At 40.1% G+C, this 18,550-nt stretch overlaps 1 protein-coding gene across 1 annotated transcript; it reads left to right on the top strand.

Annotated features, from left to right (window-relative positions):
- Positions 1 to 8,934: 8,934 nt before the first annotated feature.
- On the top strand, positions 8,935 to 13,603 carry LOC128752311 (transmembrane protein 100-like). Its single transcript, XM_053853381.1, has 2 exons — positions 8,935 to 9,066; positions 9,230 to 13,603. Exon 2 carries the CDS (start codon positions 9,370 to 9,372, stop codon positions 9,814 to 9,816), a length of 447 nt encoding a protein of 148 aa, XP_053709356.1. The 5' UTR covers positions 8,935 to 9,066; positions 9,230 to 9,369; the 3' UTR covers positions 9,817 to 13,603.
- Positions 13,604 to 18,550: the final 4,947 nt, after the last annotated feature.

Genomic DNA, 18,550 nt, shown 5'->3' with positions numbered 1-18,550 from the left:
GAACATAACAGTAGTATAAGGGTACATTGAGTCAGGGTAAATAGTAATAAGCCATTTATATGATATATGTAGTTTCATTCAACCTGATACTAAAAATAGATATGTTTTTATTTATCCAAAGATGGTGCTTTAAGAAATGAATTAACACAATTTACACACAGAGAAAAATCATTTGTGCAAATATAAGCTTAATTTTGTAGAAACTCTTTCACGGGGAACATTTCTCAGTGCACCAGTTCTACATGCACCACATTATGTAATGTGATGTCATGATGGATGGATTTAAGAAATTTAAGCAAAAAAATGAAATGAAAACACAAATAATAAAAAATGTTTTTTTTATTGATTCTCACAGCACGTTTTTATTTATCTATTTGTTTTTTGGCCATGTAACTATGCCACAGAAGCATTGAGACTCATGGATGAGATAAACAATGACGTCTGGGCGTCGGTGTGACCTGGGATGATGATCCAGACCGTCTGAGGTGGAAGGGGTTGACTTGCTGTGGCAACCCCAAACAGGAAATGCTGAAAGAAAAAAAAAAAAAAAGCAGTATTTACCTGCTGGCAACCTATTGTTGTTGTGGTGCTACAAACATGCATGTCTCCTTAGGCACATTGACACTGTCTTAGAGAAAATGCTTCGCTTTGTTAATATATGTAAATTATACTTTAACCTCTCTGCAGATATATTTCACTGTTTCCCACATACAGATGCTTTTGGAACCTTGGCAGACTGGGCACACGCTGATTTCCATGTCTCTTGTTAACAGGAAAAAGGGAAATCAACACAGTATTCAATCAAATGTGACATTGCTCTGTGGCCCACAAAAATTGCAGATGTCAGTGATGAAAATCATGAATATTATTGTCGGGAAAGAGCAACCTTTCAGGCAAAAGCCAATGGTGACAGCAGCTTGACAGGTGTGTCTGTGGATGTATGCGACTGAAATATCACTGTAACCCAGCAACAATGATAAAGACATTTCTTTTGTCCTTTAGATGAAACTACTTTCTCTGGTGAATGTTATGCTCTTCAAGCGGTTCAGTCAAATGCTTTAAAGCAAACTGTTTCACAAAATAATTGTCACTCTTAAAATAAAAAAAAAAAAAAGATGACTATGTAAAACTGAAGAAATATGGAAATTGAGATCATTAGACTAATCTGTTGGAATGGAAAAAAGGATTTAAGAGTTACATTTTGGGAACACCATCGGAGTGAAAATGTACCTGAATAAGAGACAACAGGAACATAACAAATAGTCATTATTTAAAAACATGACAGGTGATAAAATTCACATGGGAATAGTATACTAGACATTGGACTATAAAGCATTGTATCAAATAAAGCATAACTATATTTTTCATTGGTTTTGTGAAAATATAAATAAATAACTAAACAAACAAACAGAAAAATAAAAAAAAATGAAAAAAAATAATTACACGAGTATAAAAATAAAGAGCGAAGACTTAATCGGTTTTCCTAAATTCCACATTTGTTTTCTCCCCACACACTGTTCATTTCATCACAAAATGTTCAAAGCCTCCGTGGCTTCCTTCGCTTTCTAGGAATTAAAAGTAGAACCACTATTGGACACCGATGTGAAACGCGGGGGCAGTGGGAATCACACAGTCTTACAAATAGATGTACAGTTAAAATATCCTTTGTTCACGCAGGTGTGTGGGTGGATGACAAGAACTACTGTGATCAGAGTAGTTGGAGGAAAATCCAGGCGCCTTAATGTTTGGTCCATTTTTAGAACCTTTGTGTTCTTGTTTTTCACACCTGTGGCTTTTTTCATTTTCAACTTTAAAAAGTGATTTATTGCAGGACTGGGTTACAGTGTTTATGCAATAAAACACTTATTCACAAAGGTCTCTCATCTCTTACAAAAGTTTGTCCGTAAATATTTATAAAACTGTAGGCATAGTTGTGCGATGCCAACCTGTAGTGTGCTGTGCACCTGCTCTTGACAGCCAGTTACTGAGACTACACAATGAAGCATCAACAACATTTTTTTTTTTGCAATTTTTAATATTGATTGCATCACAGAGGACAAGAATAAAGCCATACCTAGGTGGTGTTTTGCAAGTACAACAGCAAGGAAAACAAAATGTCAACATGTAATGTCTGCCACGCTTGGCAGCGATCAGCGTCAGATGGGTTTGCAGCATGAACCTGGTACAGTCAAACTGCCAAACTTAGCTCAACAGCATGGCAGCAGCACCAGATTCTGGTCTCTCACCCACACCTCGGAAAACTCCAAATCATGTTTGTTTTGAGCTGGCGTCTTGGTTTTTCTTGGACCTCAAATATGATTATGCCCTGCAAGAGAGAAAGAAGAAAATCTCTATAGAGTTATATAGTTTTCTTCAAAGTTCCACACTAAACAAGTAACTTGTACTGTAAGCAGCCTGTGTTTACTTTGTAGACATGTGTACCTTACTGTGCTCTTCATCCATTGCTCATGTTTTGAAGTATATGTTCATCAAAATGTCAGAAGTAAAGCCACATGTCATGGTCCACATTTAGTTTGGTTTCATTGTGTCACCTTCCTTCCTCCCTCCCAGCCAGTGATTTCTGACTTCACAGTTAATGGCACGCAGCTGGAACCAATCACACCTGCTGCCCTCAGGCCTTGTTTAGAAGTAATCGCCTATATCTTTATGACTTTAGGTGCCAGTGTAACAAGAAGCTGAAGCTCAGTAAGCAATAACTGCAACGCGTGATTCTTGTTGGCAGGAAAATGTCTCCACTTCTCCACACAAGGAGGAAGGAATTCACTGCAGTCACACTTTTGTGTGCGTGTAGGTTCTGTCACGAACAGTGACATCTATTATCCGCCTTTCCTTTTCTTTTTTTCCCACTTTATATGCAAACGTGCGACAGAATGTTTTCAAGGTCTCCACTCTAGCCTGAATTTTTCAAAAGCATCTTTCCAGAGTCGCATTCTCTCTTGTTGTATAAATGAAAGGTGCAAGCTAAGGGATATTTTACAGTTTCTGAAAGTAGCCGACTACGTCTATGTATGATGTGTGTATAATGCAGTGATGAGCTCCAAGGTTCCAGTCGACAGAGAATATTGCTGTGTGATGGTTCATGAAGAAAATACAAGTTGAAATATGGAGACAAAAGGTTTCTGCCCCAACTACAATATAGCATTGAATTGCATCTCCATAAACAGGAAAGTTTAAGGGAGTTTTTTTTTTTTTTTTTTTGCAATTTTCATTAAAATAAATTGGACTGAATCTATCACAATCATATAGCCATGTGACTAAAAAAGTTTTCAACCAAACGACTATGTCTAGAACCAAGATGGCTGCCAAAAACAAAACTAATTTCGATCAAGAATGTGTTCATTGTTGTTACATGGTTTGGAGAGCAAGGACATGAAGCCAAGTTAATAAACCTCACCTATACTTTAGTACAGTATCAGTTAGTTTTAATACTACAGAAATGCCTGCTGTGAATGAAGTCAAACAAAAGAATGAATTGTAGATCTAAAGAAGAAGTGTGTTCTTAGTATCTACTTCATCATATTTTCAATGTTTTTTGTCTGACTCATCATTTATTCCTGTATTTTTCAGGACAAACGACATCAAGAGATATGACTGTCAACCATCTGTCCTCACTAAAGAGATCCTTAGCCTCGCACTTTGGCGGTGATAGCCTGAGTTGACTCCCCTTAAGTTACCTAGTATGAACTAGTCTGCCTGTTCTGAGATATGGATGAGACGTACGCTAATGGCATGAATGCACACCAAAGTGGATCTAAAATCAGGCAAGTCCTATTAGCGCGGGTTGATAGTGACGGATGTAAAATGCTCATGTGTTCTGATACATGAACAAAAGTGATGGCTCATGCTCACAAAGGTACAAAGCAATTTATCAGTGGCTGCATGCGGTGGTTTCCTGTCTTTCCCGTTTCTGATGCATGTTCATTTAAAGGCTCACAGGACTCAATGCAGTCCTTCACCGCAATCTCTCTACCAGTACATTATGAGCCCGCTAGAAATCCACAAAACAAAACATAATGTTCCAGAATAGTGGTAACTGTAGCGATCCCTTTAGCAACAGTGTGTTGGCCCAATCCTCCTCTGTAGTGCTTTGAAGTGAACCTTGCCTGTGAGGCTGAGCAATGCACCGACTTGGTAATTGGCACATACTCTGTGGTCACCCACAGCCCGTGCTGTTATCTGCCTCTCTTAGCTTTAGTCCCAACCCTAAAGAGTTCCACCCATGCAGAAATGACAAATAGAAGTGCATTGTGTCGTAGACCATCCCCAGTGCTTTATAGTGCAGGTTGTTGAATTACGTACAGAAAAGGAAAGGAAAACTAATTATGCCGGAGCATTGTGACCTATATTTGTGGGAGCGCCCCTCTGCGTTTTTCGGTCGGACGCTTTTGTCCTTGCTTACAATAGCCTCAGTGTTTAATAAAGACGCATGCGGTATCATAATGCACTCATCAAGTTATATGAATGTGATTTCTCTTCATGCTTTCTATATTTGAGAGCAACAGTTCTGCAGTTTCTTCTCGCAGTTTTCACCCTCCTGCCACTACATGTCTTATTTTAGAGAGACCCCCAGAGAGCCAGCCGTCAGAGCCTTTCTTCTTATTCCGCCAAGCTCAAGTGAGGAGGTGACGTTTGCTGGTGGTAAAATGAAATAAATAAATCTTGTGAGATGATAAGGCGAGGTGAGTGGTGCGGGAAACAGTTGTCACATTGACACTCTCATGCACTTCAGAAAGAATCACTAGTAAAATATGTAAAGCCCCTGGACAACGGCTTTTTTTTCATCATACACTTGTTTTGTTGTGGTGTTGTTTCATGCTATTCCACAATACTTTCTATCAAATTGTTGCTCATTTTATTCCCTTATGCTTTCTGCATGCCACATACCTCCGCTATCTGCATTAAGATTTCTTAATTTCAGATAAAACAAATGGCAACAAGTAATTGTTATTTTTAAATTGGATTGAAAATGATATATTTCTGTGCAAGATGACACGTGTGCCATGGGTGTCTGTCCTCAACCCCAAAGCAGTATGAGCAAGTGACGACAACTCCGTGGCCAGTAGCATGGAAGGTGTTTGTATATCGTTCTTCCACTTCTCCACCTCCTCCCTCCACTCAGCTCCGCTCCCTGCAACGTGTGTTCTCACTGTTTGCATTGCAACATTCACAAGATCCATTATTGACAGGCGGTTTTTCTGTTATTAGACTGACCTTCCGGGCAAGATCCTTGAAAATGGTCACAGTGAAGTGACAGCACAAATGCCATCTTCACTGACGCTGCTCCCACACGCAGTCACGTCTCCAGAATCATTCTTTGTTATGACTCCTGAGGGAGAGCAAAGGATTGTGAAGCCCCATCAAGAGTTATTCACTTCACACTAAACAACAACTGGTCGTATATAAGTAGTGTCTGCCTGAATATTGGCTTTGTTTTCACATACTTCCTCTCATCTAATCACACAATATCAGGCTGGTTCTCGGAAGTGCTTCCCTTAATGCTTCAGGAGAACAAAAATGATTTTTTCTTATATCGACTCGGCTCTTGTTTTTCACTTATCTCCCAAGGGCGCGAGCCCAAGTGGCCTCAATGACCTTTTATAATGTGTCTTCATGTGCCTGCCTGAACATACAAACCGTCATTCTTTATCACATTTCAGTCTCGGCCATATTGAGTGTAACGTTAGATACATGTCAAGAGTGTGTGCCTGTGCAACACGATGAGCCAATTGTTAGGTCTCAGTCATTAAGGCTTTTATGCTAAACCAGTGTGTTTATTTCTCTTTCCATGCCACAGCGGCAGCATTGCCAAAGTCAATGTGCAATATCTGTGGAGAGAGAGAGAGGTGTCGAAGTTGTCGAATATTGATGTGTAAGCCCTTAAAGCGGCTGCTTTCCCTTATTGAACTAAGACTTGCACTGGCACATCATATTTTCGTTGAATGCGGTGAAGCTGAAACATGTTTTGATTGTGGTGGCTTCCACTCAAAATGTGTTATTTTCAGCGCCATAAAACATCTAAACTCATGATTGGCAACTATTGGAAATTGCAATATGTGAAAGACAGATTGTCAATCCCAAAATAATTCAGTTGAAAAACAGTCCTGATATGACCAGCTTGTGTCATATCCACAAACTGCACCCTGAGGGAGAAAAGGAGTTGAATTAGAGCACTAATGCTGCAGTTTGGCTTTGGATTGATAGGACTATTGGATATTTTTGCAGCGCTTTCACCTCACATGCAATATTTATACATGTTTAACAATGTAGCTTAGAATGCTGAGGTCACTTCTCCTGCCATAAATCAGTTTCAACGTGAGTGGGTTCTCAAACCAGCTCTTTGGTTGATGGAAATACATGACCGCTAACTGAGCAACCACTATTTAAAAAAAAAAAGAAAAATCAATGGTTCCTGTGACCCAGACTCAGCATCATCATCCTCTAATGTCAAAGCAGTTATATCCTTTTCTCTGTGTGTGTGTGTCGGGGGGGGATTTACAAAGAAATATAGAATTGGCTTGTTGTTGAGCTCACAATGAGATGAATGGTGTAAAATAGTTGGACTGGATTATTCTAATTGTATGCCCTTCTTAAAATGATGTGTCCTTTCAGAGAATTGGCTGTGTTCTTTTGTGTTTTCCCAGCTCTATTATCCGGTGTTACACGTACAACAGCCCAAGCCTAACTGCAGACTTGCCTCTCCTCAGATTACCCCTCTCACTGCCTGTAAGGAACTAGGAGGCATTCACTGTGCAACTCATGATTCTGACACAGGTTGCCCCATGGTCAGCACCTAGCTAGGCATCCTGCCAGCGTAGCTGAGAGGCAAAAGATAAATGGGAGTGTAATATGAAAGTTTTATCGTTCAGCACAGGTCATCTCAGACACTCCACTTGAACCGGATCTTGAGATATAAGAAAGGCGCATCATAATCTCAGGGTAAGAGGTAGTGATTTTTATCCTTATCTGTGGCTGGAAAGTTGGAAAATGACTTCTTCTAAAAATTAAATTTAGCAAGTGTCACCATCTAGAGCCCTAGCAGACGCCGCCATATGGCTGCTGCCATCTTTCCCACACTCTCATGCAAGCTCGGGTTCTATGACCAGCAGCTGTGCAATTGACCTTATTAGTGTCAGTAGTGTCAATGAACATATCCATCACATTCCACAAGTGAAAGGAGTAAATTTGGTTGCACATCAGAGGCTTTTAGTAAAGGTTTTAAGTGACTTTCACAGTCAAAAAAATTAAAAAAAATATGAAAAACTAATGCGCTATTTGGAGACAAAAGTAAATGAACAATGATATGGTTCAAGAATATACAGCATTTGGAAAGTGTCCCCTATTCTGAAATCCTGGGAATTGAGCATCACATTTTCTATATAAACGCCTCAAGTATTGTTTGAGGTTCTGCTTGAATAAGCTTCAACTTTTTCATCCTCCAGTGATCCAACTGTTCACTCCAACACTGAGATAACGGTTTCCTCCGCAGCAGCTGTGCCTGCAAGATACCAAGCTCAAATCAGGAATGAAATAAAATGGGGCGCTTCCTGTTATCAAAATCAGTGGTTCAAGACCAACAGAAGTCATTAGAAATGCAGGTAGACGTCGACAAAGACGTATTGCCGAGTGACCTCCTGTCTGTGATGACACGTTTATCGAATGGCAGTCAGCTATTGAGTCGTTTTTTTACTCAAAGCACATGCATCTCTTTGAGTGACAGTGGAAGACAGAAAAATGAAGGAGGTGGAGAAAAGTCATGCATTTTAAAGGGAGTGTCATAAATGAGTACAGGAAAAAAATCCAATGTAGCTCGAAATACTTCCCAGGACTTTAGCTATGTAACTGAGAGAGGAAAACATCATACTTTACCAGGGTTTGTGATCAGGTCATGTCACACCCACCGTCTTTCGCGAAACTTGGCATGCATTCTTGGATTTATAACTTTAACATTCACTTCCATGATGTAAAAAAATACACAATGGCGTAACCACAATGGTCACCACCTACCCACTCACTATTAATAACATTTATAGTCGAGAGGGAGGAACATGTTCTACCGTTCCACAACTGCCCAAATTATTCTCTTGAGTGGCGGCCACATCAAACACGTTTCATGTGAGCAAGAGGAGTTTAAAATACTGTGTTGGACTAAAATGGTATGCTATTTCAAAGTTCAAGATTATAGATATTGCATGCCAGTACAAAGAGACCATTAAGACGTTTTCTATCAAAATGTAGATGTGGGAATTTGTTGTAAGTGGTTATGTGGAAAAATCTATCTCGTGCGTTATGAGGTCAAGTCATTGGTTGGACACGAGGTAAAAAATGGAATGTCAACTTCTCAGCACTGTTCAGCCATTTGACACCCCCACTCTTAAGTCTGTCAAACAACGTGAACGGCAAGGCACACGTCTTACAGCTTCTAGTCAAATGATGGGTAGACCATCATGTAAACTATGCAGGTAAAAGAACCACTCTGTCCTGGAGGAACACAGAAAATTGCTCATATTTGAGGTTTTAATCACAGTGTGACAGCACAGCCAAACACGGTCGGACAACACTGAATGCATTCAAGGAGGCATGTCGACTCGAGAGCTGACAGCAAATCAATGCAGAAAAAAAGCAGTTAAATTCATTGCTCCACTGCCACAGGTCTCTTCACTCATGTCTCTTACTCAAGATGAAGAGATTTTGTCACTGTGTTTCACAAAGACGTTGATCATATTGCCACCTGGGGGCCGCTCACATTCCCGATTGCGCTAAATAATTCATTAATACCTCCGAATAGGAGTGCTGAGCGGTCATCCCTCACCACCAGTCTTCCCTCACTGAAAACCCTCTTCCCCCGCCAGCCAATAGGAGCATTGCAAAGCTGTCTAACGCTGTGCTCAAGCCCCTCCCCCTCTTCTTTGTCATTATAAAGTCCATGGGCAGGAGCATGACAACACATACGCACACACTAGTCGGCTGCCGCTATTTCAGCGGGCAGCTCGGGAGAGGAGGCTGCGCTGAGGAAACCCATTCATCACTCACAACTGGAAATAAAGGGTGAGCTGATTCTTCGCCGAGCTGATCCTCACACACGTGGCACGAATAACAGAAATATTGTTGCTCGTGCTTTGTTGTTGTTGTTTTTTTTTTTACCCTGAATATGCTTGTTTTCTTTCCGATCTCCGCATCTCTTTTGAGTTATCTTGTCCTCTCATTGCAGACAAGGACGGATCAGCATCACGAGGAGACACTTTGTGTCAGTCACAGCACCAGAGAAATCTTTTGTAGGAGCCCATACTCCTGCGGAGAGAACTGCTGGCAGACTTTTGCACATTCACATATAAGGACGGTATCAGTAAAATGGGCTGCTCCTCTGGGCGCCAGCCACCTGCACCTGTCTTTCACCCAGACCTGGACTGCACGACCACCACACAGGCAAACAGTTTATCACCGGACTCAGTCAACCAGGGAATGAATGGCGAAGGAAATGCTGGAAGAGACACTGTCAAATCCCCTGAGTCGCACCCGACACTGGAGCGTCTGGCTCAGGCCACGGGCGGCACTGAAAAGTCCTGGTACCGATGCGTGTTCCCTTTCGGGGTGATCTCACTGGTGATTGGGATGGCAGGCACAGGTGTGACGTTCACCTTTAACACTCAGCTCCAGACGAAGGTCGTGTCGGTGGCGCTGCTGTGTGTTGGTGTTCTGATGCTGCTTGTGGCCACTATCTGCTGGAGGGCTCACAGACTGAAACGAAAGAAAAAGAAGGACGGCGGATTCTTCACCACTGATCAAGGACCTTTGTGATATAAACAGGACAGACAGCGATCACTCCTTTGGTCTGAACTGTTGCGCACTTTGACTCTATAGAGAGTTGGTAAAAGTTTGGTATGGTACTTTTGATATCGTGTTGAAGCAGAGTTCGCACTCATTGTCACCTTCTTGAGGATAGGAACAGGGTTTAAACGTATTGTGCAGGTAACAGCTAAAAGTTTGGAATAGACTGCAAGTTTTTAGGCATGTTTGTCAAAGCTTGTTCAGCATCTCATACGGGGATGTGCCATTATATGAGTAAGTGATGGACCATATCTCTGACTGCCAACTAGTAGACTACATTTCTGATGACAATATTGGCACCTGAAGGACCGTAATTTCCAGACTATAAGCGCAACTTTTTCTTACAGAGTGAGGCCTTGAACACAGATGCAGATAATAAATGGATCACAAGCATCATGCTGCCAATATATCGAGTCGCATCACATCAGACCAATGATAATAGAGGTGTTTTATTTACATTAAAGTGCCACATGCGCTGTTTTAGAGACCACGTAAATCAAAGTGCCAGGAACACGTACGGGCTAAAACAGCACATTGATCACTTTAATGTAAATAAAAAGCAGCAAGTACCATTGATCTGATGCGACAAGTCTAATGGTATTGGCGGCATGATGTGCATTCAGAACACTGTAAAGTTTGTCTCAATACTGGACACCATTTTCAAATGCATAGACAGCACTGTTGCACCTGCCTACAGATTGGTGTATACACATTCGTGTACAAAAACGTTTTCCTTCTTAAATTTGGTGTATGCAGCTTATAGTCAGATGCGCTCAATAGTCTGGACCTTGCGGATGTATTTATTTCTGTAATGTGCCTTTAAGCTGCCATTACCCTTCTTCCAAATCAGCCAACATTGTTTGGCTTAACAGATGTCTCCATTATTGGCTCACAGGAAGGCACAGATTGGGAAAATGGGCCTTTAGGTTTTCAAACATGCCTCACAGTCTCCACAGATGGTATTCACGAATGAACTGTATCGACGTTGTGCTTAACCACAGTGAAACCACCTGATGTTTGCGCTATGAATGTGCAACGTGTCTTTATAGTGAACCTTTTCCCAGTTGCACAGTGTATTTCCAGCTTAATGTAGCCTTCTAGAAACAACAAATGAAAATATGCATGCCCAAGTCGACCTGCCAGGTTTAGGATAGTCTGACTAAACGTGTGATAGAGCCGGCATATAAATGAAACTGCCTAGACACGTATTGTTGATGTGCCTTTTGCATGTTTCTTTCCTGATTAGAATAGCCATGGAGTATTTGGAATTATTTTTATTCAAAATATATTTTGTCAGACAGGTGACTTCCATCACTTGTTCCTAGTACTGGATCAAACTGACTTGGAAATCCTTTTGCATTCAAGTTTGAAGCAAAAAAAAACAAAAAAATCCCTGTGTTTATTGCAGTCGATTTTGAAATCACAGGCTCTTCGTTCTCATGAGCTAAGAGCTCAACTGTGATTTTCTTGTGTTCACTAAGCTATCAGACTCGTACATGTTCACCGGAGATGTGAATGATTCCGACGAGCATATCCTTGAGAAAATCTATTACAAAGATGTAGCATTTGCGAACAAAACCTATTAGATAGAGTCGCAGGTGGTCTACGTTCAGAAGTAATTCTTACCAGTTACCCAGCAGTTGTCTTGTCGCTGTAGCAAATCTTCTTGTTATTATTTGGTTTTGATTAAATGTTTACCTGCTGTGAAATCGTGGTGCCGACGTTTCTATGGTGTGACGGTGTGAAACAGCTAGCAGAATACCGTTTTGGTGCTTTTTTGAACAATGATATTCTGATGCAGTATTTTGGTGATAATGTAGCACCATTTCGGAATGTACCTCGTCTTTTGAGCGCCACTGACTACACTTCAGTGACATTTTAACATTGTTTCACAGTCACTTGGAAAAGCATTTGTTGATGGTGGAATTAGCTTCAAATGTTGAGCTAATGTAATAAATACGTTTAAAAGCTTGTTTTTCTCCATCAGTCACAACCCACTCTTTTTATTTTAGTCTGTTAGCAGCTCAAAATTCAGTTAACCATAGAAAGCTAAAGTTATTCAATTAAAACACTGAGTACAATGAAATGATGCCACTTCAAATAACTGATTCCTTCTTCTTTAATGATGTAACTACCTGTCAGATCTCCTGGCTGATCTTATCCAGACTGAACCAACTGCATATCAGTAAAACGGCAGTGAAACCATCCTGTCAGATAAAAGCAGTTGACGTTCAATCAGTGAGTCATTGCCACTTTGTGCTACTGAAGAGTCCTTTCTATTGTTGTTGAGCTGCAACATGTAATGTGTCTACAATATGCTGATTGATAAAAAATTTAAAAAAAACAATCCATATTGATCTGAATGAAGACCCTATGAGGGCTCATTTGAGTTTGAATAAATGTCATTAAAAGTCAGTTGTGTGGTCTTGATATTGATATTTTTTCATCTGAATTATCTGTGGTTATAGCTTTCCGATTAGTGCATTCGTGCAGTTTTTTTTGTGTGACTTTTAATATCTGTTTGGTGCTATAAAAGTGGAATCATCTGATGCCAGGAAATAAGCAGCACAAAAACCTAAATTTATTATTATTATTCTTGACTGTATGAAGGTTTTGATTTCTAAATCTCATTATTAAATAGTAGATTTTTGCTTTTCTGTTTACTTACACTGTTTACGGACTGAATTTAAAATGAATGTTGATTTTTAATTGGTGTTTTTTTTTTTTCCATGGAAAATGTATTGAAATGTCACTTGTCTTCCCCTTGAGAGGGGTGTATGAGGAGGTCCCACAGACCCATTTTCAACCATGTCATCTTATTTGGCCTTTTCCTTATTGCTTAATGACTGTGCAGCACCACTCTTTGAGATGAAAAAAAAAACAGCTATGAAAAACAAGACAATGGTGAAAGGTCAGTGGTAAAAGACACAGGAATTGAGCATTAGGCACAGATCTGTATTCGTGACCTTCTGGTGAATGGAATATTCCGATGGTAACAATGGGGCGAGGTCCGTATGGCCGCCCTAACTGGCCCTATTTATTTGAATCTTCATGTAAATGCTTTTTCACCAGTGGAGCCTCATGAAAGTGTAGCGACATTATAATCTGCTTAGGTCTGTTACCACTTTCATCCTCCCCTGTCAAACATGTCCTAAATAATGACAGTAATTTTATAGATATTTTTTTTATTATTATTAAAAACTGCCTCATTTGAGCTCAGCACCTTTACAAACACAGCTGTATCATTGAATATTCATGCAAGCACAGAATCCTACATGTCCACACATTCTCCCCTTCCTCCCCCGTTCATCCTCCTCCTCCTCTCATCCCTCCATCTATAAGGGATTGTGTCATTCCCTCTCTCCCTCTCCCCTTGGATAATGCTAAAAATAGCTCTAGCTGATGTAGAAAGCAAAAGGAAACAGGCAAGAAGGGTGGGCCAAATATGTCTGGAAGAGGAATCCTCACTGAGCATTCCAAATCAGAATGCGGAATGGATATTGTAGTCTGGGAGAACTCATTAAAAGGCAGGAAATATGCATTGTTGACTGAATGAATAAACAATATGTGAGATGTTATCACCACTTTGGGATGCCTAAATTATTCTGGCCGAGCGGACGGTGTTTCTGTTGCCCTACTTTGCTAACAGTCTCTGTTCTGGAAAAAATCAAATAACCCATAGAAAAGAAAACATGCAGTGGAGAACAACAAAGGAAGGGGTGGAACATGACACACAAAATCTGACTATACAAAACACCAAGAGGAATCACGAGAGAAAACTTTACCATGGAAAGCGAAGTAACCATCTGGCACACCCGGTTGGTACCAGTTGGTAAATGAAAGAATATTGATTGGGGAATTGGTCCTAGATGCGTGGCTAAAACACTGAGGGGAGGAGTGACAAAACACAAGACTGGAAGCAGAAATAAACAACAAAATAAAACCATAGGTGTGGAATATGACAAGGAGGAACTTGTGCTTCAATTGAAAGCCTACTGCATCAACAAGCAACACCCCAAAATTACTTGGAGAGGATTGAGATCAAATCTGTGGAAATATGTGAAATGGCTCAAGGAACAAATGGTAACACCATTGGGATCCAGGACTTTTTTTAAACATAATGTTTGTGACTCAGTGTATGTATCTATGTACTTAACTCCTTGGGCACGTCAGTTTTTGTGTGCAGTGAAATAGCTAAGTTGGGAGGGTGTTGTGGGGGAAATGTGCGATGAGCAATGTGACTCTCCACAGACAATTATCAATGTTGCGGTTGTTGAAGTTGAGCTTAAATTAAATTTTACAACCAGCTGTGGTGGCACATGTCTAGGTCATCGGGAAGTGGAGTTCCAAGAGTTTGCCTTTCTCAAATTTCGTTGGCCTTTGGTAGACATTATAAGCCACAGCTGATCAGAGCCACATATTTCTATTGATGGAATTAGACACTATTTGGTTGTGAGACATAAGAAATCTCTTCCCTCCACGAATCTGCCCGAAGTAGCTGTTATGGAAATTTGTGTGCTTGGAGTAAGGCAAATCAATACGTCCTTGTCCTTCATTCACTGAAGGAACCTACACTCGTTTACGCAAGATGTAAATGAAACGACCCACAAGCATTTTTGGAATACAGTGTGCTATGACAAAATATAATGCCAAAATGTGTCAGAAGATAAGAGAAATGTCGAACCATTGCATGACAGCTGGATGTTAAATGGTGCTGTTCTTCTAACCAAAAGAACAAGAGCCCCATAAGAAATAGGTGAAGCAAGTTTAAAGAACGATAGACAAGTGGCAACCACGTGCATTTCGCTGCTTTGTAGGATTATTTTACCCCGAAAGCTTCCCTTAAACAGGGTTAACGTAAACTAGATCGGCAAGTGATGATGCAAATCCAACAAAACAGCATTGAGTAAGTACCATAACACAGACAAATGTGGTCGTACAAGTAAATTCTAATGATTGCTTTTGCACACATGGAATGAAAATCAAGTACTTCTTCTTTCTAGTTGTCTGTTGGTTGAAGTTGAAGCGTTAAATTACAAAAAAAACCTTTTTGAATGCAGGTGGTCAATATCCAGATGTTTGACTATTGCAAAGATTGGGTGTTGTACCACAATTTTTTTCTTTGTACCACTTTTTTTTTTTTCTAGCCGAAGAAAGACTTGAAAAGTATAGTTTTTGAAACAAGAACATTCGGAACTGACTTGTGAGTCTTAAATGAGGAGATAATCAGGGATGCTTATCTTGTCTCTCCATCAGAATCCGGCAATTGAGAGTCATTCACTTGAATAATGATGACAGGCGCTGATGATTGTCACCAGACAGTGAGAGGCGAAGCTCAACTAAATCACCTGGAATCACTTTTTAATACCAGGCTGACTTTCATAAAATCCATTTCCCACTGTGTCATCAATGTAACGCTTCATAAGCATGTTACTTTAATTACTCACGACTCTTCTCTCGCAGTCTGCAGGAATGTTCCCCGCTCTGATGCAAAGGTGCTAGTTACCTTTATTCCTTACCATATTCCTTTTATGTAGTCGCCATGATCTATGAAATGCTTATGCAGTTGGAGTATGAAATATTTCTCTACCTCTGGATGTTGCGGTGACATTTTAAATGATGAACGCCAAATTGCTGACAATGTTTCAAAGCAGATCTAGATCAAACGGAGGCAAGTATTTATCCTGCGCTCATTGTGTGACTTTTCTGTTTGAAAATTCAATATCAATTCTGATGTCAATGGGGTTAACTGGTGTGTATGTGTTGTTTTTTTGATAATATATTTGTGTTTTCTTTCTAGTTTCTTCTCGTTTTATCTCGAGCGCATAAACTTTGATCGTATTTGGCTGAAGCTTTAATGTAGTTGTCCAAATGAAGTCACAACTCTTCAGATCTCTACGATGTGCACCACTGCTGTGCTCACAGTACATCAGGGCATATATACAGAAAAGTAGCCCTGTTCTGAGTCATCGCTGTCCTGGTTCAAATGAATGACTAGGAGTTTTATTCGCACCATTAGATTATACATCATAAATGTATGTTAAGTAAATTCAATCTTGCAAATGGTGTCTTCATTAACTTTGCTGCAGATGTGTTTATTGCATTACTTTCATGACAATGGTTGTTTTTTAATCTCCATTTCTATTGCTTTTTTCTTTTTCCTTTTCTCCCTTAAAGCAGCTGTAGGCAGGAATGAAAATACTTGCTTTTGGCGGAGCCACAGGTAAATGGGTCTGGGTCTCTAGTCCTGCCCCCAATCTCACGTTTGTTCATGAGGAAAGACCGTGACGAAACAGCGAAAAATGCAGTCACAGATGGCAATATACACAGCACTGTCCAGCTTATATTTGCAAAGGCATCTAGAAGCATCTATCAATCAACATCAGCTCCGTCATGCAGCCAGTGAGGAGAGGCAGGATCCAGTGAGAGGCAGAAGCAGCTGCAAGACCGACGGACCCAGATTATAAAACTTTATTTTGACTGCACGTTTCAGAATGAAGCAAAGGGGGAACATTTACTGACCGGTATCTTTTAGTTGTGAGAAATAAATCATGAAGATGCGACGTCATCAGGGTCTCTCTCCCTCGCGTCCGGGTGGAATGCATGGAATTCACACTTGAGTCCCGCGAGCCACGGACATCAGTCGTTGTGATGTTTCTTATGGGATTCTTCTGTGATAGCTGCTGAAAACCGTCATCTTCATCTCATCGGCTCTCATCTACTAACAGCGCTGTAGAATAATAAAGACGAAGGAGCAGCGTTTTTCCTCTGGCTTTATTACATCATGACTGTCATGTGTTTAAATAAGGATAAAAAACAACCGTTCACGCGTTTATTTCAAGTTGACCGTGGAAATAGACGTCAGTCACTGTATGCTTTGACAGTGCAATACAACAAACAGCAGACAAACATCCATAACACCAACATCCGTGTTATAACGTAAGCATTTCTGCTGGCAGTTAACTCATTGAAAAACTATTTTCACCATACACAAAGTATATCTCTCCTGTTTTAGCACCGCAGTTCATGTGTTTCACTGCAAACATATATACACTACACATATATACAAACAACAAGCATATAGACATTTGTTTAATGATTTAACAGAGACAGCAGTGAACACAAAATTGACTTGAGAAGTCGAGTAGAAACATCGCCACTTTAGAATCAGAAGAAAATCCTTTGGTAGCTCTCAGTTCTTGCCAGGCTGTAAATGGACCTCCCATATTGACTTTTGTCTGAGATCTTGCTCTGTCGGGTTCACGCTTTCTCTTCTTGGACTCCTCACCACAAGCTCTTGTTTCTGCCATGGTGTAAATGAACTCGCTCACTGCCGACGTAGCCCTGCCCTTTTGCTGTGTTGCGGTGGGGGTGGCGTTGGGGCTGTGACGCCACTCTCAGAACACGCCAAAGACGGGCCGCCCAGAGAAAGTTACATCCTCCAACGGAGCATTTAACAGAGAGCTGGAGAGTCTGACTCCGGGACTTTGGACTGTTCAAAATGAAACCTGTCGTCTCAGGAAATCTGAAAATAATCTATTTATGTCTAAATATTACGCATTGCTGCTTTAATAATGTAGTGTTCAATCATATTGGACGTCGGTTGCTATTTATAACCCCTTAGGTGGTTCCGTGACTGAGATTCATCGCACTGCTACAGAAGGCAGAACATGTGCTCCTATTGAAAACCTAATGCGTCAACATGCTATGCTGAAGGCTGCCTTTAGTGTCAGTATAGGACGTAAAAGTCCGCTTTACCAGTGTCAATATACAGGTATAGGGGGAGTGAGGATGGGTGGTTATGACAGTAAGAGCATCAGAATTGAATATGTTAATAGATAATCAGAATAAAAGTAACATTAATAAGTGTATATTAAATGCATATCTATATCTAAATAAAAAACTATATAAATGTGTGTGAATATTATACATTTAAATCAATGTAAGTAGAATATGTCTAAGTAAAATTAATATCGCTATAACAATATTTTGAAGGACGAGACACAAGTTTTGTTTGTTTTTTCATTGTTTACATTTTTTAATAAATTTAATGAATGGATGAAGTATATCACGACATTCAACAGATAATTATAATTGTAATCTAAATTTGGTTGGCCATGCATAGGCAGTTATGAAAGAAACCTTAAGTATAACCAAATGTTGTTACCAGTACATATGAACTGTTAAATATTAACTTACTGTAATTATTGATGTGATTTGAAAGCTTTCAATTGTTTTTTGTAAAGTCTGTGGTGTTTGTGGGCATGAGACTAAGTTTAACAAGAGTCACAAAACAATATCATTTCTTTTGTGCTGGACCACGAACAACAGTGCAAACCCTCACACCACAGATGTCTGGTTCAGTCACCTTCAACCTCTGACCATTCCACTCGGTACTGAGCCAAGGATGTGTTTGATGTTGGACCATGAACATGACAGTCTCTCGACCTGGTGTGAGTCCTGAGCATTTCAGTTTAAATCCAGAATATCCAGAATCTTATTATTATGTTGCCCTTAAGAGGATTTCAGTTTCTGAGCAATTGCCTTTGAAAGCTGATCACGCATAAAGCACCTTTCATCATGGTGGCATTCGCTATTTATTTTATTGTTATTATTTAGTCATAGGAGTTAATAGGAATAAGTAGCCTACAAATGTAACGTATATTAGCCTATAAGTAGTGAAAGAAACCAGAGGCACCAATTC

Source organism: Synchiropus splendidus, chromosome 1 (assembly GCF_027744825.2).
Source record: "Synchiropus splendidus isolate RoL2022-P1 chromosome 1, RoL_Sspl_1.0, whole genome shotgun sequence".
Lineage (NCBI taxonomy): Eukaryota > Metazoa > Chordata > Actinopteri > Syngnathiformes > Callionymidae > Synchiropus > Synchiropus splendidus.
Note: the sequence above shows the minus strand (reverse complement) of the source record. Positions and strands in the feature narration are given on the sequence as shown.

What these genes read in the sequence shown, in the direction of transcription:
- LOC128752311 (XM_053853381.1), top strand. Translation starts at nt 9,370, where the DNA reads ATGGGCTGCTCCTCTGGGCGCCAGCCACCTGCACCTGTCTTTCACCCA.